The sequence below is a fragment of the Mustela nigripes genome, chromosome 6 (genome assembly GCF_022355385.1).
Source record: "Mustela nigripes isolate SB6536 chromosome 6, MUSNIG.SB6536, whole genome shotgun sequence".
Taxonomy (NCBI): domain Eukaryota; kingdom Metazoa; phylum Chordata; class Mammalia; order Carnivora; family Mustelidae; genus Mustela; species Mustela nigripes.
In genome coordinates, this window is record NC_081562.1 from 38,272,108 (window position 1) to 38,296,505 (window position 24,398).

At 35.7% G+C, this 24,398-nt stretch overlaps 1 protein-coding gene across 2 annotated transcripts in view; it reads right to left on the bottom strand.

The window, feature by feature from the left end:
- OTOGL (otogelin like) overlaps positions 1 to 24,398 on the bottom strand; it is a 137,209-nt gene that overhangs the window by 34,413 nt on the left and 78,398 nt on the right. For both annotated transcript variants that reach the window (XM_059404684.1, XM_059404683.1), the window contains 14 exons: positions 22,654 to 22,770; positions 21,632 to 21,788; positions 20,982 to 21,008; positions 16,193 to 16,360; positions 14,278 to 14,556; positions 12,235 to 12,352; positions 7,719 to 7,798; positions 7,299 to 7,372; position 6,677; positions 4,925 to 4,995; positions 1,395 to 1,572; positions 979 to 1,121; positions 719 to 742; positions 532 to 624 (listed from right to left, as the gene is read on the bottom strand). In XM_059404684.1, the coding sequence (XP_059260667.1) occupies positions 532 to 624; positions 719 to 742; positions 979 to 1,121; positions 1,395 to 1,572; positions 4,925 to 4,995; position 6,677; positions 7,299 to 7,372; positions 7,719 to 7,798; positions 12,235 to 12,352; positions 14,278 to 14,556; positions 16,193 to 16,360; positions 20,982 to 21,008; positions 21,632 to 21,788; positions 22,654 to 22,770 (1,530 nt within the window). The remainder of the gene's footprint in view (positions 1 to 531; positions 625 to 718; positions 743 to 978; positions 1,122 to 1,394; positions 1,573 to 4,924; positions 4,996 to 6,676; positions 6,678 to 7,298; positions 7,373 to 7,718; positions 7,799 to 12,234; positions 12,353 to 14,277; positions 14,557 to 16,192; positions 16,361 to 20,981; positions 21,009 to 21,631; positions 21,789 to 22,653; positions 22,771 to 24,398) is intronic.

Genomic DNA, 24,398 nt, shown 5'->3' on the forward strand with positions numbered 1-24,398 from the left:
CTTCCCGTCGCTTTGGATTCACTTCTCCGCCGGTCCTACCTTTCAGAAAGTGGTTGATTTTCTGTTTCCAGAATTGCTGTTCTTCTTCTCTTCGATCTGCCGATGGATTTTCAGGTGTTTGCAATCTTTAGATAAGCTATCTAGCTGATCTCCGGCTAGCTGAAGCAGTCTCAGCTTGCTACTTCTCCGCCATCTTGACTCCTCCTCCTCTACCTTGTTTAATTTAAAACACTAATGTTCACTCTGGAACTTGGGCACTCACATTACCTAAAAGGGATTTCATGTCTTTGACATGGCTTTTATAGCTAACGTCACAAGGGGAGAAATATTTGCAACACGTGGTACATTATGGAAGGAGAAATATAATATTAAGAAGCACAATTTTTTACTGTCCATGAAATGAATGATTAAACACAATAATAATGAAACTCCACTGATATATTTAATTTTCCCTGCTTTTGGAAATAAACGTGTTTAATATAATTTCTTAATTTTCTCCAATGTGAGGCTCTCTTAACTTTGAGCTCTTACCTTTCTTGCTGCCCGATTAACAAGTATTTTATGCATAGATGTTGTCAAATTTAACTTCTTAAAACAAAGTCCATACATTCTTCCAGAGGGTGTCTTAATTTGAAAAAAAAAATTAAAACTTTATGGAGCAAAACAAAACTTTAGCAATGAAGAGAAGAAATTTATGAAACACTTTACAAATACTCACTAGCTTTTTAAGTGAATTTCCATTCTGAAAAAAAATGTATAAAAAACACTTTAAAAATATATTATTTGACTTCTTAAAAACATTATTCAAATTAATATTACATGCCTCTAAATATATTCACATGAAACATTTTTTTAAGTACTAGAAGATAAATCTCAGTGAGTTCTTGAGCCCTCTCTTGCTCTGACAATATCTAACGTTGCAGTGTACATCAGCTACAGATTTATGAAGAAATGACACGAGAATGAATTATGACCTACCTGATTCATGGAACATTTTTCAATATGAGCAACTATAATTTCCCCAGGAATTCTTACTAAGATATAAGAAGCCATACTATACAATGCTGCATTGTTTCCGTCAAATGTAATAATGCTCAGCTCTGACAACATGGAACACCGACCTAAAAAACATGGTAGAGAATGGATTTGGTCTATTCACTATTTGTATTTGTACTAATGATAACTCCTTTAAAAACACACACACACACTTTTAAATTAGTGTTAATACATTTGACAAGGAGCAACTCTAAAATTTGCATACTGGGAAATAAAATCCTAAATTAAATGGAGAAAGTTCAGCAATAACTGGGTGTGATGAGTGAGGTGATCAGCTCAAAAAAAATAGTTTCCTCCTGATTGGAAAACTGCCTGCCATGTAAGAAATGCAAACTTACAAGGACATTCCCACTCAGGGCAGCAGATATCGCTGTTCACTTGCACGGGCCTTCCCCGGAAACCACAGTCGGGCATTTCCAAGTCCTTTGGGCAATTGAGGGACCAGTTGTACAACTGCCATTCCATATTAAGACATATATATTGGCTACAATTATAAACAGGATCAAATTGTTGAGGCTGTTAATAAAAAAGAAAATTAGTTTTCTTTTTCCTCTTTTTAACAAATGTTTTCAATTAATTTTTTAATTGCCCAATCCCAATACCCATAGTATATATTTCCTAAATACAAAAGCTTTTGAGAGATCATTTAAATTTCACTACAATTTTTATTGGTGTATTCTCTCTAAAATGCTCAGTTTGAACTTAATTTAAGCTTTACCTTCATACTGATTTGATATCAGAATTGCCTACATACTCAGACATCTGAGCACATTGAAATCTTGTTCTAAATTGTCTTCATTAGTGTTTACAAACAGACCTATACAGTACAGGTCAGGCTTTCATATGTTTTACAAAGCTAATGTATCATTATAACTTCTGTTAATGTCAGTTTAAAAAAACTATTACTTAACACTATATATATTTCATTAAACATTCATATGAGAGATCAGTTTAATAGCCTCTGGATAAAATCATTATAAGTTAATTCTTTTTTAAGATTTTATTTATTTATTTGACACAGAGAGAGAGATCACAATTAGGCAGAGAGGCAGGCAGAGAGAGAGAGAGGAAAGCAGGCTCCCTGCTGAGCAGAGAGCCTGATGCGGGGCTTGATCCCAGGACCCTGAGATCATGACCTGAGCCGAAGGCAGAGGCTCAACCCACTGAGCCACCCAGGAGCCCCAAAATCATTATAAGTTAATTTTTATATATAGCTCACTGACTTCTAGATAAACAAATTAAAAAATCAGTGGTAGATTTTCTAAAATATATAAATTTTATTATATTTAAGTTATAGTAATAATTACAGCAATGATCAAATATTTATGTCACATATTATGTTCAAGACATTATTCTAATAACACATTTCACTCCCCCAACGATAGCCCTCTGAGGTAGGTACTATTATTTTTTTCCTCTTTTATAGATGGGGAAATCAGGAGGATGAAGGTCAAAGTAACTTGCCCAAGATCCCATACTAGTAAGTGGAAGAGTTAGAATTTAAGTTCAGGGATTGTTACTCTGGAATCTGTGACCTTGGCCACTACTCTATACTGCATCTCAGGGGATGGGGAAGAAAATCTAACATCTATTTAGCATCTGTTATATGCCGTACACTAACAGTAGCTTATTTCATTTGCTTCTCCATAAACTTTATGAGTTGAGTTTCTATCATTCCAATATTAAATATGATCAAAATTAAGGATAAGAGAGGTTAAATACTTCTCAAAATGGTGAGACTATTAGGTGAGCACTCCCAAATTTGAGAGCCAAAGGGAGGCAAATAGTCAAGTCTGATTTTCTAAAATTTTCTGGATGTGGTTGTATCACCTCCCAGTATTGACGCTCTGCTTTCTGTTTAACCAGGAAAATGAAAGCAGTTGGACAAAAACTAGAGTCCCTACAACATCTAAACACCTAAAACAATCTCTACCTTCCATTCTACTGAAACTATTTTAACAAGGTCACCAATGAACTCTACATTGCCAAATCCAACGATCAGTTTTCAGACCTACCCTTGCTTGACCTCCTAACGTATTTAAGATAGCACAGGACTCCATCTTCCTTAGTGTTTTCTTTCCCTAGCTTCTAGACCACCTACAATCTCCTCCATTTTTTCCTATTTCACTATCCTTTGCTCGTTTGTTGTCATATCTTCCTCCTGCCCCTCTTCTCTATCTGCTTCCACTCCTTTTGTGATTTCATCCCATCACTGAGAAGTTCCAAAATTGAATTCAGCCTGACCTCTGCTCTAAGCTCTATTTATGTCTACCAGAACTGTACATCTGCACCTTTCTGATGTCTAGGAACAATCTCAGTCTTCACATCGCAAAACTCAATTTTATCCTTTAATTGCTGAAGGAAAAGATCTTAGAATCCTTGATGCTTTTGTTTTACTCACACCCCACATCTAATCTTTCAGCAAATTCTGTGCCCTCTATGTTCAAAATACACTCAGAGCCCAGGCATTTCTCACCATCCTCACTGCTCTCCCCAGGTCCATGCCACCATCATCTCTGCCTAAATTCTCACAATAGCCTCCTAACTGGTTCTGTTGTCTGTTTGCACCCTATTCTCAACATAACAGCTAAAATGATCCTATAACAAATCAGATTGTGTAATCTCTCTGCTCAGAAATAGCCACTGTCTTCCTATGTCTTTTAAAATAAAAGCCACAGTCTTTACAATCATCTACAAGGCCTTAAATAATCTAATTTATTTATTATCTTATTGCTTACTAGCTTAATGGCCTCCTTAATATTCTTTTAAAATGTCAGGTATATTTTTACCTCTGGGCCTTTGCACTTGCTGGTCCCTCTGCCTGGAACCCTGTTTCCTGGTTTCCACAGCTATTCCCACTGCCTTAGTTCTCTGCAGGGATCCATTTCCGAACTTCTTCAGATTGTTTACTCTGAAGTTACTTTATCTGGGAGGATTTTCTGAGCATGTCATTGAAAACAGATTTATTATTCCTTGAGCAGCACCTTCTAACATTCTATAATTTAGTAACTTATTTTGCTTACTGGCTATCTTAGAGCCTCCAATAGAATATGAACTCCATAAAGGCATGGATTTTTGCTTGCTTTTATATTGCTTTATTTATAGTACTTAGATAATGCCTGGCCAAAAATGGTGTTAAATAAATATTGGTGGAATGAATAGTTGGCTTATCAAACAAGTAGCACATTGGAAGCAAGAAGATAACCAAGTGTTCAAGTCTCAGCCAAGACAACTACAAGCTCTGGGGTCCAATGAGCTGAACTTTTTTTGCTTGCCAATGTGTATCTTTGTTTTCTGGCATAGTGCCTGGCATATAATAGCTGCTTAATAAATATTTTTGAATTCCCATCTTACAGAGCAGCCCACATTAGTTAACTTTTTATTAAAGTATCATACTTAAGACCTCATTTGAGGGGCTCAGTCAGTTAGCTCCTGCTTCGGGCTCATGTCATGAGCTCAGGGTCCTGGGATCAAGCCCTCTTCTGGGCTCCCTGCTTAGTGGGGAGTCTGCTTCTCTTCTCCCTCTCCTTCTGCTACTCCCCACTCCTCATGTTCATCTCTCTCTCTCTAATAAATAAATAAAATCTTAAGGAAGAAGAAAAAGATTTCATCTGAATTTTGGTTTTTAGTGTGACCAGAATCTAATCAGTAGGACATGTCTAAACCATGTGAGAAAATACAGTTGTTTGTCCCTCTAAGAGGGCACCAAAAAATTGCTAAAATGTAATGCATATTTCTTATTATCTCTTGGCAAAGAGAGACTACAGAACATAGCAAGATAAGTTTAATAGCATTTGGATAGTGATACACAAACTTGAACAGATGCTATGAGGAATTCCAGTAACTGGACTAGATCACCCAGCCATACCTCACATTCCAAACCTGTCGTTGTGGGAGTTAGCACGTCCAATACAGTGAAGTCTGATGGAGTAATCATTTCTGGACCTATTAGAAATGAAGATATCCTTTCCATTAGTGGAATGGTATCTATCATATAAGGAATTTGCATGCAGTAGAACGTGTGCTAAGGAACTTTATACAGATAATTTCATTTATTCGTTGCAAGAACTCCATCAAGTAGGTACAACACTCTTATCATTTTACAGATAAGGAAATGAAGGTATAGACAGGTAAGCTAGGAATTCAAACTTGGGATTCTTATTCCAAATCTCAGATTTTTAACCACCATTCTATAAACTTCTTCACCGTCTTGATGGTGTCAACACAATTGTCTGAACAGGTAAAAATATCAGTATCACTGAAGAGTGCTCAGGAGTTACAAATTCTATTGCCTTTTAAAAATAAGTAGTGAAGCTAATTTATTTCCCTTGGTGAATTTCTAGAATGTTTTCCTTGCAGGAAGAATGGATGGGGCTTTGAGTCCCATGTGGACCACCAGTGGGGGTGCAGTGAAGAAGGGATCCATAAACAGGGAAGATGTGATTGGTAAACACATGTGTAAGGCACCTTCAAAATCTATTGTTAGGACTCAAGTCATCTCTAAAATAGTCAAAGTCTGAAGGACCACAGAAGAGCCAAAAGGAATGGTTGAAATTTTGTCTAGCTATAATTGGTATCCACTGTTGAGTTGATATTGCCCAAAAATGACTGTATTCATTTCTTGTTGTTATTGTAACAAATTATTACAAATTTCACGGCTTAAAATATCATCAATTAATTATCTTGTGGTCCTGGAAATCAAAGTCCTAAAAATGAAGGTATCAGCAGGGCTGCATTCCTTCTAGAGGCTCCAAGGAAGAATCTGTTTCCTTCGCTTTTCCGACTCTTTGAATTGCCTGACTACTTTGGCTTATGGTCCCATTTTCCATCTTCAAAGCCATTGAATTATATCTTCAAATTTCTCTCCCTTCCCTTCTCTGATTGTGTCATCCTGTCACCTTCTCTGACTCTAACACTCCTGCCACTCTCTTATCAGGTCCCTTGTTATTATACTGGAAACACATGGATTAATATAGGATAATTTCCCCATTTCAAGACTCTTAACTTATTCACATTTGCAAAGTCCCTTTGCATGTAAGATCATATTAACAAATTCTTGAGATTAAGAGATCAACATCTTTGGAGGGCCATAGTTCAGTCTATCACAATGATAGAAGAGAAAACTTACTTTTTCAGTGAAATAAATTCTCTAAGTAACCTTAATTTTGTGCTTATTTTATCATTTCTAATTTAAGAATAAAGAACAACAAAATTCCCATTCCTTGGTCCTAGGAGCAGTGTTCATGTTCTAGAAGATTACATCTTCTAGAAAATATGAAACAATACAAACCTAAATATTTTTATTGTTATCATCATAATCATTTAAGCCATAGAAGAGGAAATAAAGTTCTAGTCCAAAATAAACACAGAGTCATGGAAAATTCTAATGACTTACAAGGATTAAATGTATGCCAAGTGGTTAGTCCAGCGCTTGGCAGGTGCTAAATATTTGATAATTGGGAGCCAGGAAGAATAGTGGGAATATGGGAATAGTAATAGTTATTGAGAGGTTTATGTATGTCGACAGTACTTCAATTTTTAAAATTTTGTTTATTTAGATGATTGATTCAGAACATTTTTATTTTTAAAATCTCTTGGAATGGACTCTGAAAGCCATAACCCTTACATAAGGTCACAACACCTACCTGCCTTTTTAAGTAGATAATTTAATTAGAAATACAGTGAAGCTATGATAATATAACCAAAAAAAAAAAAAAAAGAATAAGTATCTGAACTTTTCTAAAGTATAACCTCCGGAAAAATAATACATTTGTCAAGCCTTACTGTGAACAGATTTATCAAACTCTTTCCTATGCCAAATTTCCTAGAGAGGGAGAGAGTGAGGTATGAGCCAGAATGTCCACTCCAGAGGCTGGGACAGAACAAAAATGGAAGTGCCAAAGGATGACTTCATTTGCATGAGCCTCTCTTCAGAGTCTACTTAACGACTGCGAATATTTATGCACGATTTAGCGACACCCAAATTCTAAGTTTAAAATGTGAGGGAAGTCCTTGTTATCTGTACTACCGAAATAGAGGAAGCAGTAAACCAAATGATGAAGCTGTTCAGAAAACCTGGCGTTCAGAAAACCTGGCATGCTGAGCCAGTGAACAGCTACGGAACGCAACAAAGTGACTGCTGGGTTTTCAAGCCAATGGGTAATACCGATGTCAGTTAGCCGTTATTAAGTGTGCTAAGACTTAAGTTACATAATGCTAATCTCAGGGTCTCAAATGGTAACAATAGCTGTAAACATGGGTAGAGACGGCTTACCTGGTGGCACTAATGCAGGTTCTGTGGGAATCAGAGGTATGCCTACAAAAAAACAAAAACAAAAAATGAAAACAAAAACCAAAAAGCACAAAGATACACTTCCTTAATCTGCTGTGCTTAAAATGAGGTCCATATATACTTCCAAAAGGATCTTTAGCTTCCAGAAAAATGTTTTGGGGGAGAAAACACAGGAGGGGTGTCAGAGGGAAGATTTATATGTTTTAGAAGTAAAAACAACAATAACAAAAAAAGTGGAAAGGATATTAAAGAAGAATCTTATAAAAGTCTGTTGTCTAAAACTTCTGTTTATAACCACTTGCCATCAGTAGAGAAAAAAATACTTATGTGTTTCATTTTTCAGAATAAATTAGGAACATTTCCCACTTACAGTCTCCTGGATAAACGCATTTGAGGGTGACCTCATCAAGGATCATATTTTTAGGACAGTAGGGCAAGCATCCTTCAACCCTTTACATAAAAAAAAAAGTGAAAAAAGTTTAAAATAAAAAAATACTGTATTTAATATATGCAATAAACACATATTCTTCCTGAAAGTCTTCTACTCTGTTTGCCAAGCAGTAAGGAGTGCTCCATTTGTTGTATTTCATCATACTTCATTTTATGAAATCCCAATCCCTAAGGGATGATAAATAGGTATCATTCATGATTCATGAAGAATCTGAACACAGCATTTTCAAAGCATATGCTTGTGTTTGGAACACACTAAAGCCATGCTCTACAAATCACTGGAAATGCAGAAGAATCATTTATTGTGATTTTAATCTGTATTTGTTGTTCTTTCCACTCTTACATTCCTCCAAATCTCAGTTGATAGAGATGCTTTTTAAATATCCTTGCCTTAAAGACACTGGCACAACAAAAGAGATATTCAGTAGCTCTCCCTGAGTACTATTAAGTCCTAAATCATTGAAAAGGTATTAGGACTCTCCAGGTGGAATGGATGGAGGTAGAACATGGTTGCTGTTCTTCTAGAAAAGGGAGGGGAGGAGCAGAAGGGGTGGTTCTCAAGACCCCAAAAGTTTGGCAGTGCCCTGGGAGGGTATGGTTGTATATAAGCCTATGGATATTGGATTGCAAATTCCAGGATGTTCGGTTTTCTTAAGGATCTCCACTTCTCATGCATGGCACGGAAGCAAAGCAGGGGTCCCAAATTTGAAGGCGCTATGGCTTGAATGTCTTGGGCCAAAGACAAGAGTGGTCATCTGGAATGCTTTTATCTAAGGGAATGAAGTCAATATAAGTAGTGAGGTTACATTTTCTTTCTTGTCTAATTGATGCTCAGAGTCCAATAACAAAATAAATGCAATCTTTTGTGTATAACCAATTGAATTCATACATGCTAGAGAGAATAAACACAAATGTTTTTATAAAAAGCCTTGCTTATCTGACTTTCAAATACACTAGAAGTTAGTAATAACATTTTAAATATTTTTAGACATTTCCGGTTTTAGACATTTCCAATATCTGTAGAGAATCTGAATTAAAAATACTCAAAGCCTCTTTCCAGTTCAAGATGAAAATGAACCTGACATTAGGAGTAAGTATTGCCACCAGAGGGCACTAGTTGACGGAAAGAAATCCAGGCAACACTTTAAAAAAAACACACAAAAAAACAAGGAAAGCTAATTTCTCTTCTAACATGAGACACATTTAGCCATCTCTTGGATACCTCCCTCACAGATTATTTTTTTACATAAATATCTTAGTTTATGTGACCAATTGTTTATTTTATAAAATGAATTTGAATAATAAAACTTCAACTGGTGTATGATATTCCTAGTCTATTCTAAATTTCATCAAACAAAACACAAAAATTAAAGTTACTATATGGATGGAAAGACTAGGGACAGTAAGTTATCATTAAATTAAATAAACATCAATTTTTTGTGCAACTCAATTACTTCATGATTTTTTTTATGCAAGTCAAAACCAAAGCCACTTAAAATATTTTGCAAAAATCAGTAACTTATTCCTTTAAAACGCCTTCATAGTTGCACACAGCAGATTCTTCTTTATTTTGTCACACAACTGATCATCTATTCAACTTCTGACTGATAAATAAATGCCTCAGATGTAGACCATTTCTTATAATAGGTATATTACATAAGGGAAAAACTGTATTTACATATGGGCTCTATGGTATGCTAGTTGGCATCTTTTCTCATAGAAGTTCTCATTTCCACTAGATATTTTTGTTTTTAACACTTGCTATGTGCCAGAAACTGCAAAAATCTAGAAGGAGGATGGTGGTTCTGTGGGGGGCTTGGAGAGGGGAGCAGAGGTGTGTTAAAGCCCCAGCTCCAGGGCGGCTTGGTGGCTCAGCTGGTTAAGTAACTGCCTTCGGCTCAGCTCATGATCCTGGAGTCCCAGGATCAAGTCCTGCATCAGGCTCCCTGCACAGGGAGTCTGCTTCTCCCTCTGACCATTTGCCCTCTCATGATCTCTCTCAAATAAGTAAATTAAATCTTAAAAAAAAAAGCCCCAGATCTGTACTTGAGTCTTCCTCAGGAGAAATAATTAGGCATCTCAGTGCAGGGCAGAGGGAGAAGCTGAAGGAAGACAGAGATGAGAAATCTTGGGAGAGGCAAAGTTTCATCCTGAATCTCTTCTCTGAATCCTAACCGAAAGTTTTGGAATAAGCTACAGACCAAACTACAGAAGCACTGAGCATCTGGGTTCAGCTGCCTAGGAGATTGGTTATACCACAAGAAATAATACGCTAATTCAAACTATAGCTCATTTCCTCCCCTGTGCTTGGGTGGGCGATGCTCTCTGCCCTCTGTCTCCCTTCCTTGCCCCAGTGCCCAACTCATTGTGCCCCCCCTTCCCTGTTGTGTCCCTTCCTCCTGAGGGCTACCAGAAGAGGCAGGAAGTAGGTGTGTGAACGTGAGAGGTCCAAGTGAATGCTGGTCATGTCTCCTTTTTATACAGAATTAGCTGTTCTTATTTTTAAGAAAATAGAGGGATGCCTGGAAGGCTAAGACGGTTAAGCATCTTCTGCCTTTAGCTCAGGTCATGATCTCCAGGTCCTGGGATCGAGCCCTACTTCGGGCTCCCAGCTCAGCAGAGAATCTGCTCTTCCTCTCTCTTTGCCCCTCCCCCACTTTTGCACACTCCTTCTCTCAAATTAATAAATAAAATCGTTTTTAAAAGAGAGAGAGAAAGAAATAGAAATAGAAATACTTCCTTCTCTCTGCTCCCATGGCACTTCATACCCAGTAGAGGTTCAATACCTGGCCCGAGTGTCTAGAAACTGTGTCATAGAGAGCAAATTGTGTCACCTCCCTGTGCCTCTTTATCCCCCCGACAGTGGGGATAAAGAGATGACCCAATTCACAGCACTCGGCACCGTGTGAGTCACTCTACAAAGACTACAGTGTGTTAGTTGTTTTCATTATTGCTTCAGCCCTCTTTCCACTGTATTATCATTATTGGGTTTTGTTTCTGTCCTCTTCCTAAAGACTGGAAAGAAGTGCTGTGTCTCATTCATTCACGTGCCCAGAACCTTTTGTAGACTCAGTGTCTATCACAGAAATGAAGCTCACAGAGGCCTCATGTAAAATGATCCTTTAAAAAATATTCCCTCCTATTATTGTTCATTTCTTTGTTCTCCTTTACAGCAAAACTCCTTAAAAAAAAAAAAGAAGAAGAAGAAGAAGAAGCTGTTTATACTCTGTCTCTGTTTTGGCTCTTCATATTCTCTGTTTTGCCAAATCTAATGAACAATTTTGTTCTCAAATTTGATATCCTCAAAACTAAATTCCTGACTTTTCCTACAGATTGCTCCCCTACCGTGCTCCCTACCTCAATAGATGGCAACTAAGTCACCCCATTAAGTGGAAACATCTAATATTTGAGCATTTTTTACTACAAAAATGGTAATTTCAAATGGTTCTACCTAAAAATTGCTGATGCCTAACCTTGAAACTAACTCCTTTATCTCTCATGATTAATATTAAATCTGTAAAACCCATGGCCCTAAGTTCAAAATATATGCAGAATCTTCACACTTTTCACAACTTTCAGGGCTAGCATCCTAGTCAAATCCCTTTCACATCTTATCTGAATTACTGACCAGTTCTGCCCTTGTCCTCTGCCTTCCCAATAGTCAGTACAACAGCCAGAGGAAACTTTTTAAACATAAATCAAACCATGCCACTTCTCTGTCCAAAATATACCAGAACATTGCTCAGAGGAAAAAACAAAGTCCCCACAATGGACCACAAGGCCCTATGTGATTTGCACACCACCATGACTCTCCAGTTTCATCTCCTACTTCTTTTAGTTTTGTTCACTTTGTCCCAACTAACTGACTTCCTTGTTTATCTTCACACATACCAGATATATTCCCACCCCAGGACCTTTGCACTGTTCTCAGATCATTCCCCAGACATTCACATAGCCAATTCCCTTCCTTCCTTTACATCTCTGACCACACACTACCTTGTTCATGTGTTTTTCTCTGACCACTCTATGTTAATTAGCAAAGACACACATGCCTTATGCTCTCTGTCTCCCTTACTTTCCTTTCTGTTTCTCCACAACAACTATCTCCATCTAACAATATATTGTATTACACATTTATTTTTTCACTGGCTTATTCTCTGCTTTAACCCAACAAAGTGTAAGCAGCATGACGGGAGATACTTTGTTTCATTCAGTACTACATTCATATCAGCTAGAATTCCTGCCACATCACAACCCCTCAATAACTACTGCTTGAATACAAGGAAATGAATTCTTTATTAAGTATAGAACACATACAAATGAGTCTTGAGAATGGTCTTTTACTTTTAAAATTCTAAAAAAAGAAAAAATAGTCCATTGAGAGAAGAATGTGCTAGTGCTGGAAGTTGTGCATTGAATGGTTAAACACGACTTACGGTGGGAGAAATTTACACGTTTGCGCCTCAGGGTCACTGCATGTTTTAAAGCAGGGAGTGGCACAAGGTTCGTATCTCCATTCACACATCCTCCGGTAGGGCACTGCTGCCTGTATTTCTGGAGAAAGAAGAAAGTCTAGATTGCACATATTTTTAATGTACAGCTTGAAATATAATGATTTATGATAGCAACGCTTCTAGGGTTTGACCCCTCCTTGACCATAATGTTGTAGAAAAGACAGAGCTAGGGAAAAAGACATGGCAATAACTTGGTGATCAAAATATTTCATGGTTAGGTTGAATATTTAAATGTTAGTCCACCTTCCAAAGATTTTTAAAACCCAGCAGTTGGAGAAAACAATGAAAAATTCAAAATCTTTTCCCTTTATGTTCACTGGGTTCTAATGATCTACATGTCATAATACTGAACACTTGTTTGGAATTTTACTTTTTGCAAAGTAATTTTTGTCCATTATTCTATTTTATCCTAGAAAGCCTATTGAGTATTATTTTCATTTTATAAATGAAAAAAAAAATGAGGCTCAGAGGAGCCAAATGACTTGCCAAGTTCAAACAATTAGGAAAATGGCAAGACCAAAGACATATTTCCTGACATCAAACCTAGGGAGAGCATTCCATCCTTGTTCTCACAGAACTTAGAGCATTACCTTGTACATGGTAAGAATTATCTGATGACAAAAACAAATGAATGGGCTTTAATAATACATGCTTACAGTTATAAAACCTCCCTTGATTGAAGAGTTTCCTTTTACAAATTCTGCTAGTACTCTCTCTTCTCACAACATAGAACAATCTTTCTGTAGCAGTCCAAAATTATATCTGGAGAAGAGAGCTCCATAAAGGAGAAAATTCATGGTAGGTGTTATGTTTCTCAGATTCTGGATACAGAATGGAATCCTAAAGTATGGATAGGAAAATAAAACTTTTTGGAAGGCATCTGTGCATCTAAAGATTAGCGTGGCCATTAGATCTAGGTCACTGGAATTGTGAGTCCTGACAGAGGATTGGTTCTAAGACTAGAGTAGATCCCTAGAATTTCCTAGTTTTAAGAACTCCGCATTGATCAGTTTCTGAGATTCTAATGATGCCAGTGGCAACAGTTGTCCAAAACTTAGGTGGGGCCACTGGGTCTGAGTATAACTAGACTGGAGGGGAAACAGAGTGTCAAAACATTCAACTTTTAAGTAAAGTCAAGTAAAAACATCATATCTGCTCTATAGAATGTAGTATAGACATATCAGTGACTTTTTCTCATGAGTGCAGGAACCCTTTTTAATAGGCAAAAATTTGAAGCTCATCTGAATTCCTCAAATCCAAAGACTATCGAGGTTTGCAGAAATTTATCAACAACAGAAAAGGCAAATGAATAAATGAAACAAATGATATGTTAAAATGAAGGAATTTGTTTGGGAGATCCAAGGTATGTGTTAAGCTCCTAGATTTTGAAAAAACATCAGATGAGGAAGTGGAGATTCCTCTCTGAAATTCAGAAAATTCAACAGCTATAAAACTGTAAGGATTTCTAGAAATAAAACCAGGCTTCTACTGAACCAGGGAAATCTTCCAGAAGTCAATGGAACCAGATACCTTACTATTCAAAAGACAGAGATAAACGTGCTGCCTTTATCATTAAGAATCAGGATATTGAGAAGCTGCCTTCTAGGAAAGAAAAAGTACAAGCAGTAGACCCAAGAGATGCAAGGAAGCTCAGTTTCCAAAGTCCAGATAGCCCTAAAAGTAATAACTGGGACCATAAATAAGAGTAACATTATTTAAGGCTGTTCTAAACTATCTGCCAATTAATTTATGTGACATAATAATAACTCTATAAAGTAGGTATTATTATTTCCCCCATTCTAATTTCACATAAACCAAAGACAAAGAGGTTAAGAAACTCACTCACTCAAGGTCATACCAGTTAGTCTACTTAGACTCATTTACAAATGACTTAAAAATTTTTGATATTTTGCCAAAAGGTAAATTATCTATTGATTCTCCTTTTGAAGATCTCAGAAATCATACCTTCTATGCTGAAGCTACTTGAATGTTTGAATTCTTCAGAATCATCATATTTTGATGCTTTGACACTAAAATCTGTGAGGATGATGAAAAAGCCTTTTTTGCTGTATAACTCAAATGCACTGTAACCAGGAATCCAGAGCCCCTGATGGTGGAGAAATGTGGCTCTTCGATGGAAGGCTGAATTTGCCTGCCACAGTTTCAAACTGAGAGTGTCATCATCATGGACATAGAGAAAGTAGTTTGGCCTTTCGGCAGACTCCAAGGAAACAAGTGCCAATGCTGTAAAATATAGAGCAGCATGTTTGATTTCCGCCTGGGTGGGAGATCATCAACACCAGCACTGTAAAATGTATTTGCAAAGACAGAATTGCACAACTGCCATATATAATGAAGACCATCTCTAAGATTTCAGAGATGAATTCTAATATCTTTAAAAAGAAAATTAATATTTTAATGTAATGTATTGTTAGCTCAAAAACTCAAAAAGACCAGTCTTTGCTGAATTCTATTTTTTAAATAATTTCTTGTGTCCCTCAGGGGACACAAGAAATACCAACTTCGGACCCCAGCACATGCAATTTCATACAAGGAACTGAATGACTGATTGAACACATATTTGTATTTGCAAGCTTTAACATTTTCAAATGCACAGACTCTCCAAAGAGCTAAATTGGATGATCTAAAAGAATAGGAAACAGATCAATTTAGGCATGTCATTGCATTACAATATAACTGGGCTCTTAATGGGTAAATAATCTTGCAAGTGATTTTGCGGCATTAAGAAAAAACTATTTGCTCAACATTATTGTCTATTTCCCAATAGATGGTCAAAGGGCTAATGAACAATTATAAAACATTTGAGAAATGTCATCCTTTTTTGGTAAATGCTTGAAAAAGTTTTCCTCATATTTGTAAAACCCATGATATAAGAGTTTTTTTTTTTAATAGAGTTTAGGTTTAATTTCTTAGACCTTAATTTTTTAGGTTTTAATTTAAATCCGTTAGGATTTTTTTATTAAAACATCACTTAATATAAATCATAAAATGAAGAGCTCGCTCAAATCCAATGTATAATTCCAAAGGCATTGATTATATCTTAAAACTTGCAAGTCCTTCTGTTGAGCCCTGGAGGATGCAAAGAAGAATAAAAGAAATCTTTTTCAGAGGAAAAGTATGGAACAAACACATAAATCGGAACTTCAGACTGTGATAGGGGTTTTCATAGATTAAAAAGAACTAAAGTTTTTTAATAAGAAGAATACAATTCATTCTAACTAGAAAATCACGAGATTTCTCAAAATAGATTAAAAAAATTAAGTCTGATTCATTTAATAAATATTTTCTAAGCTCATGTAACACCTCACGAGTGATTCTAAGTAGGGCACCAACGTAGTATAGTATAGCACCAACGTAGCCTGATTATCTCCAGTCAGAAGGGGACACTAACCACTAGTTAGAACAGGTGCCAAGTGAATTGGACCAGTATAGATCTGCAGATGGAAATCAGTAAATGTGGGACCAGGTTCCAGGAAAGACAAGGCCATAAAGGACAAAAGGCTTTCTAGACTCTGATTTATTTTCTTAATACTTAACTACTTTGATATCAAATCAAAATTTCAAATCAAGTCTATAATGGTTACTATGAAAATTTAAGTTATGCTTTATTTAGGACCAAAAATTCAGTCAAATATTTTCAATTCTAATGTATGTATGCTAAAAGATAAACAAAGAAAAGATTTTATATACAAAAGAGATAATTGTTTCGTGTACCAGTCTCTTATTTTATACCCTTTAGGACACCTAAAAAAATACCTTTAATGTATTAGATCCCCAACTAATAGCTACTACATGAATAAATGAAAAACAATGTAAATGGAAAATGAAATTCCTATTTTCAATTGGAAATTATACTTACATGATGCCTTCTCTTTAAAAAGGCCTGGAGTGATCATAAAATTAAAAAATAAATTGCCATGAATACTACTCCTTGGCAAAGAGAAAATGCTTCTACTGGTCATATTGGCCCCCAGAACAAGGCCACTCTGTCCATAACTTGCCAGCATGTATGGCCCTTCTCCAAGCCCTAGTTAAATGCAGATAAGAGAATAATAAATTGTCATAGGAGTTTTACAATTGGCATTGGAGTTTTACATTTCAAGCTGACATTTCAATGGGATAGATGTTAATAACAAAGAAATACCACAAAAATTATTGTGCACTTAAGTATTTATCTTTGATACAATAAGTGAACTATTTTTAAAAAATAACATACTATAGCAAATTGGAATATATAAATCATATTTAGATTATGTAATTTAAAACATATATATTTATGTTTACATGTATCTGTATAGTTAAAGCAGTGCTCCTTAGAAGATTGATTCAAGCTTTCTGGATCTCCGTTTTTCTCACCTAGGTGAAAAAGTTTGTGTAGGTAACTCTCCACTCTAATATTGTATGATTTAAAACTATTCTCAATAAACATAAATTTATCTCTATCTATGGCCAGGGATTTTGAAAGTCTTCTAAAAAATCATCTCTCTCTAACAGGTTGCATTGCATGAAAACAGAAGTCACAGACGTGATCTACGTGATCTACGATATTTTCTGTTTGGGGAATTACTGATAGTGAGGCATGTCTATAAAAAAGAAAATCAGACGAAGCTCAACAAAGATGTCCAAAGTATTTTCACTTATGCTATTGCTTCTCATGCACTTAACTAGCTCTATATAAAATGGAAAACATTTACTGTAGTAAAAACCTTATTAGTATAGAGACAAACTCGAAACTCAACCAGAATAACTTTTCTGCAAACCTTATCTTATGAATTATAGTTAAGTTCATGATATTCAAAAAAATGATGAGTTAGGTTTTGTGATAATAAATTCAGTTTACCTCCAGCCTAATCTCCATGCCAGTCTAAACTTCGTGATTAATATAACTGAGAGACTATAAAACTTTGAAATTTCTTCTGAATCATCAAAATTAGGTTACATAATTATCACCTGTATGCTTGGAATAGTTGTGTGTATATTTTCTATGTTATAGGTTATGTAAAATATTAATATGTATGTGCCAAGTGCTATCATAAAAGATCAATCCAGTAGCTCTCAGTGAATTTCTCATTCCTTCTTTCCTCTAATTTTTATCTCAGGAACAATTTTCCTCAACAAGCCCACTCTAAAGATGGAGGAGAGAAAAATATCTAAAGAAATCAGAGGGTTATGTTTTTTTTTTTTTCTCTTTCAGGACTGAAGATCAGGTTTGGGGGAAGGGAGAAATTAGACTGGAGTCAAAAGTCTTTGAAGCAAAAAGGGGACCAAGAACCAAAATTTCCTTCATGAAGACCTAGAGAGGAGGCAAAGACTCAGGATAAGTTATCTTCAAGTGTTGACTCCTCCACGGACTGGAGATGCCTCACCAATGAGCACTTGGGGACCCTTACAAGCTGTGAGAGAAAGAGTTTTACCAAAAATTTGAACAACTTGAGTAGAGATGGAGACTTGAAGACAATTGCTCCCACCAAGATGGAACTGAGCAGATACAGTGGAGAACCTCTTCATGAGCCCACAACACGGCCTCCCCATTGCTCTGACAAATACACACAATGCACAGTGTTTAAGAGCCCAAATCTACAAGAACCAAAGAAAGCTCTATCATTAGTCTCCACTATTTGCTGGCACACTTTCTAAGAAGGATAAGAGCAACATATACTTCCCAGATACAAATGTATTTCCTTTTATAAGCATGTTCGTTTGTACAAATAGGTAAACAATGTATAAATTAGTAGATAAGTATGTAAATCACAATGAGATATAATTCAAAATGAAGACATATAAAACTATAACTTGAGGGACTGAAGCACCCTCATGGACATTCGATATAAGAATAAGGGAAACGGGGGCGCCTGGGTGGCTCAGTGGGTTAAAGCCTCTGCCTTCAGCTCAGGTCATGATCTCAGGGTCCTGGGATCGAGCCCCACATGGGGCTCTCTGCTCAGCGGGGAGCCTGCTTCCCTTCCCCTGTCTCTATGCCTACTTGTGATCTCTGTCTGTTGAATAAATAAATAAAAATCTTTTTTAAAAAAATTTTTAAAAAAAGAAGAAGGGAACTGAATTAGACAGCCAAACAAAATCTTCTCTTGTCCAGAGCATGAGTTCTTTACTAACAGCAACCTGAAGAGATAATTTTCACCTGAAAAATCCATTTGTATAAAAATTGAAAGCTTCCGAATTGTCTCCCAGTTGATTGATATCTTGTATTTGGATACTCATGCATTTTTCACTAGCAATTAAAGCAAAAATCGTTGACTTTATCATTAATTTTCTTTAGGGAGAGTATAATTTCACCACCTACTGAAAGTAATCATTTCCTTCAGTGATTATTTAACACAATATTAGGCATATCCTGGCTAATAAAATCACTCTGAGCTTAAAACTTGCACAACAATTTTTAGTGGAATATTGAAGTCCTTGTTCACTGACAGCAATCACAATAATAAAATCTTTGTATTTTTAGCAAATGCCATAAAATGAATATGAAGATGTTACATATAGCCTTTGCATTAAAGATTACTGAAATAATATCAACAGCAACCTCTGAATTCTCTTACTTTTTTTAAAATTTTCCTCTTACGGCATTAGCTTGAAATATTAATAAGTATCTTGAAAACACAGTGCCTGGTATGTACTAAATAAAGGAAGAAATATATCAGTACTGAATATCCTAAGAAAACTAAGTAGGTTTAAAATATCTATAAAATTAGTGGGGATGAAACCTATTAAAAATATTCATTTAAACAATTTTCTTTTTATAACTAGTATCAACAATCTCAATTCTATATTCCCCTTCAATCATCTATCTTCATTGCATTATTTTTGCAAACTCGTACTCTCCTTGTCCAGTTAATGCTTTTGCCTATTATTTTGATCATAGGAAACAGATTCCCCTGCCATTCCACTGAGTCAATCAGTGTCCCATGGAGGCTAAACGCCCCATGTTCGTCCTCTGAATATTATAGATGACACCAGGGGAAGTGGTTTGAAGAATCCTAGAACACATTAGAAAAAAGAACCATCACTAGTAGTGCAGCAGACTTGTTGAGAGAAAGCAAAATATATCAAGAAGCAAAAGGTAGAAATTCAATATTCATGGAAAATTCTGCTTTGGGATCCAAAGGACGACAGAAGAAATGCCAGAAAGTACAAAGGCACAGATGGAGATTTTTACAGCAGAACTGTGTGAGGCAAGCCTTCTTAAGTGAGGAAGTTACTGGAGCAATTTTTTTCAAACTGATGTCTGTGTACATTGTGTAGAGCATGATCACAATGTGTGTTGATCTTTCTGAGTTTGGGGTTCGTTAACCATACTCAGGGCAGTGCAGCATGGAGGTCAAGCTCTTTGGTTCTGAATCAGATTGCTTACAAATCTCAGTTTACTACATTTTTGACCAAGTGACTTTGACCAAGTTATTTTAACCCCTCTGGTCCTCAGATTCCTCCTCTATAAAGTGTTAATAGTAGTACCTTACAGGCATATTTTGAAGCCTAAATTATATGATATACATAAAGTAGTTAACAACAAAAGCTATTACTTTTAGGGAATCAGTTTCAATTTCAGCATGACATCCAAAGGATTGATGTAGAATGTGTTTGTGTGTGTGCACACGTACATGCACTCGCACGCACATGTGTGTGAACCTCTCAACAGGAGATATTTTTGGTTTATATTTTCTTTAACTAGCACTGAATTTTTTTTAATGTTGGGCTTTTTTCCTCCATCAAACTTCCATAAATGTAACAGAAACAACCAAAAACTAAAATGTCAATTTTCTTTTTAATCCGTCATCTCTATTTCTCTAAAATTATCTGGCTTTCTTTGGGTATTTATAGCTGACAGATTTCTCCCTAGCTCAGTAAGGCACCAAAAATGCTTTTGATTAGTTGCTTGGGGTTTTTGTAGTGGCCCAGTTTCCCTTTAACTATTACTCTAATTTATCCCATCATGAGTCCAGAATTTGTCCAGTCATGGACAAAATGAACACTGAACACTGTCCTGGATCATCTTACTTGTTTGAATTAGGTTTAAGTGGCTATGCCTTCCTCAATAAGCAGGTTTGATAATAAAGCAGGCTCTAATTCTGCCATTATCCGGCATTTTCACTGAGGATGTGATACTCTGTTTCTTCTTATGTCAATTTCTTAGTTTTAGGTAGCACCTCCTCTTATTACCATTAAATCAATAAATTCTCATTCTGATAATATGTAATTATTTTTGCCTTCAATGATGGCAAAATAAATTCCTTACATGCTTATCATCATAGTAATTGATATCTATGACATAATGTTTGACTAATGTTTATATTTATACAAAATGGTAAAAGATAAGCATTTGGTATATGTCTTTCATCCTTTTTGCCTAAAAAATTAGCTATCTCCACTCATTAATTTATTCATGTCATACAGAAAACATTTATTGAGAGCCTCCTAAATGCCGAAAACTTAGTTACACACTTTTTATTTTACAGGAAATAAATTTTAACTCAAATACTTAGAAATTTAGATAAATTTTATAAAGTAAAGCTGTTCATTGAGTTATGTACTGAATTATAAACTATTGTTCCCACATTGTTGAAAAACTCTTACTCTGAAAATAAATCCCACAGAATGGCTATAGTAATAATCGTTATTGAAATATCACATACCTTCATTGTAATATTCACAGTCAAGAGCTAAAAAAAATAAAAGAATAAATATTAAACTCTTTAAAGGTCTAACCCCTTATCTGAAAGTATGCAAAATATTGCTGTATGTTTATCCATGACCAAGTGAAAGAACACAGAATGACATCATTATTTAGGAACTTCCTCTGAGCAAAGAGGATTCTTTAAGAGTGATGTGTTGAAAAATTAAATTTTGTAAGATTATAAGTAGACAAATGTATCTGCCTACTTAGAAATGGGAACTCAAAGTGTTAAAATCTTTAGATAACTTGCCATCTACATAAGTAAACGAAAAGTTTAAAGACTCAAATCTGTTTCTTATAATCAGAACAGGGAAATTTCACAGCCGTAAGGGGAATGAAGTCATAAACAATTTGAGGGTGGTATACAATTTATAGTTCGAATGTCAACCTGACAACAGTCAAACAGAATAGAAAATTTTACCTTGATGTTTAATTTTATAAACCCTTTAGCTGTACTACAGTTTATCTGCATTGTCAAAGGAATAGAAAGTTTAGTTATCTTAAATTCTGTTTGCATGATGAATTGCATGGTATTTGTTCTGTGATAGGACAAATTAATCTCTTTATAAGTTTCCAACCTGGTGATGATGTTCTCACTAGGGTACTCACAACAAACAGTGGATGACCTCCAGTGAACAGATACCCCTTCCTGACAACATTTGTATGCGTAAGCTGCCACGCTGGTGCATAAACATTCACAGTCCCCACCAAGATTACAGTTACACGTGTCTTCATGGCAGTTTTTGGCAAAAGAAGTAACATCGATCTGAAAATGAAATGAAAATGAGTTCATTTCAATAAGTACGAACCACAACTGATTCAAATTCAAACTTCTAAAAGAAAACAAACTGGTAGGTTTTCAAAATTTGGTATTATCAACTTAACACTGCCACCTAGAGTTCTCAACGTCTCAAACCTCTATAGGGACCAAAGGAGAAAGGAATTTATTAGGCAAATGTAAAATCAAAGAACCAGCAAAACAGATAATGGGTCTTACAAAAAATGTGATTTCAGTAACTTCAATATAATCATATTTTGATATTTTGTACAATCTCATTGTTTATTAGCATATTCACATGGAATGAAAAGAATGTTCTATCACCAATTGTACTTTTAGTGATTTTTATGAATACCTGAAGCAATTTTCTTAAACTATGGAGGCTTAAAATTATTATGTTGGGAAGGCATTTAAAAATTTAAATTACTCCATCTTGGCATATGCTTTTAAGACCCTTTTAAATGTGCCACTACTAATACTTTTAAACTATACATTGGGTTGAGGAGAAGATGCCATGCAGCAATGTTCTCTAAATAAAAACAAAATTTTTGGCTTTGACCAATCACTTCTGGCTTTGAGGATGTATTAAAATGCTTCGTGAAGTAGAACAGAGTATTACAATAAATATGTACAAATGTATGCTGTTAAATAAGATGAATTGAGGGAGAAAGTAAATCAACTAAATGCACCACTTCTACCAACAAACAAACTACCAAATTTCTCTTCCCGACAATGGTTAGATAGTCCACCCAAAAAGCCAACAGTTGGTTAAATTCTTTGTCCCATTCATCTCGGTATCACAGCTACAGCAATACCCATGTAAATATGAAGGTTTTGTAAAGTATTCATTTACCACATTGCGACAAGGAGCAAAAACATCGCTGTACAAAATGGAGCACTCTTTCTTGGCATAAGGAAATTTGTTTTGATGTGCCTCACAGGGTTTAAATAATTCACTTGGGGTTTCACACTGTTGAAGAGAAATAAGTGAGAAGAGAGAGTTTTCAAAGGGGTGACTTCTGAGGCTGAAATCAGAGTAAACTATTCTGACTCCGGCATTACAATCACATCTCATATATTCTGATTCCTTTAGTCAAGTTTTACCTAAAGCATCTGTGTTCAGCCAACTCAATAGTATGTATTACTTTTCGAAAACAATTAAACATACTATTAAAATTCTGGCGATATTAGAGAGTAGAGGTAAATGGTTTTAAATTTGTCTCAAATGCGGTCATTAAAAAATTATGTGAGCAATTGATTCTCTTTCCTTTCATTTTCAGCTCATTCATTTTCATCGGAGTCATCCTCTGAGGAGTTGTACATGCTCACGTGTCTCTAGGCTCACATCCCACGTACTCAGCAACTTGGTCTCTGCCTCTTCTAATCCACCTCCCCGAAACTGCCCTGAAAATGTCATCAGTGATCTCTTCATTAGAGTTGCCTAAATATAAAGGCAATGCTTCAGTCTTCATCTCACCTGACCTTTCACTACCTTTGACTCTACTTACTACTTTGCCCTTCTTAAATGTCTCTCCACATTTATTTCTTGTGATACCAGTTTCTTCTGAGTTTCTTCCTAATTCAATGGCTGCTACTTCCCCATTCTTCTGCCCCTCCCTTCTGTGCAAAGCTTGATCCTCAAACCTCTTATTTTTCTCATTTTGTACACTTCTTATGGCTTCGACAACCTGCATATTCTAGTAACTGCCAAATCTATATTTCCAGCCCAAATATCTTTCCTGAATCTCAAAACTGGACATCTCCACATAAATTTCACTGTAGCCTCTCTCTCAATGCATCCTAGCCTGTTCTTATCTCTACACAGTTGTCCTGGCCCACTTTCCTCCACTATCTCCTCTCCTTTTTGCCCTATCAGCAACTACCCAATAAGTCAGAAAGCTATGAGACTTTATTGAATTCTCCAGATTCTCCTAAATGCAACCTTTCAACAGATGCTGATGATTTTAATCTTTAAGGCCTCTGAAATTTGTATAGTTTTCTAAATCTTCACTGACTTAACATTACCAGCTGGATTATAAGAGCCTCCTAACTACTTTAGGGCCTTAGATCCTAGCACTCATAGCTTGCAGCTCTATACTTTGCATTCCAGCCACTGACAACTTCCAACTCCCCAGAGCTGCCATGTTGAATTTTTTGAAATTCCCATTACACACCCGTCTTCCTGCACCTTCTAATGGACCATTCCCTCCTTTGATGCTACACTGTTTGTCAACATCTTCACTTTTCTAGTTCCTGTGTCTTATAGGATTCAGCCCAATGGCACCTTCTTTGGGAAACCTCCTTTGACTGTAATGAAGCCAATGCTTTGTTCACCTCTATCAAAGCACCTATTTCATATTTCCATTCTTAATTTTTCTAGCTCAACTACTAATCTAGACTCTAAATTCCTAATAACAGAGGTTGTGTTTTAATCCTATTATGGGTTCATATAACCTGGAAAACATCAAAGCACTAAATTAAACTTACCAATTAAAAAAGCTTTAAAAAAATTTTTTTAGTTTTGGCCATTAAGTATGAATAAGAATACACATTATGGTGAGTATAAAATTCTTTTATTACTCCAAATGTTTAATTATG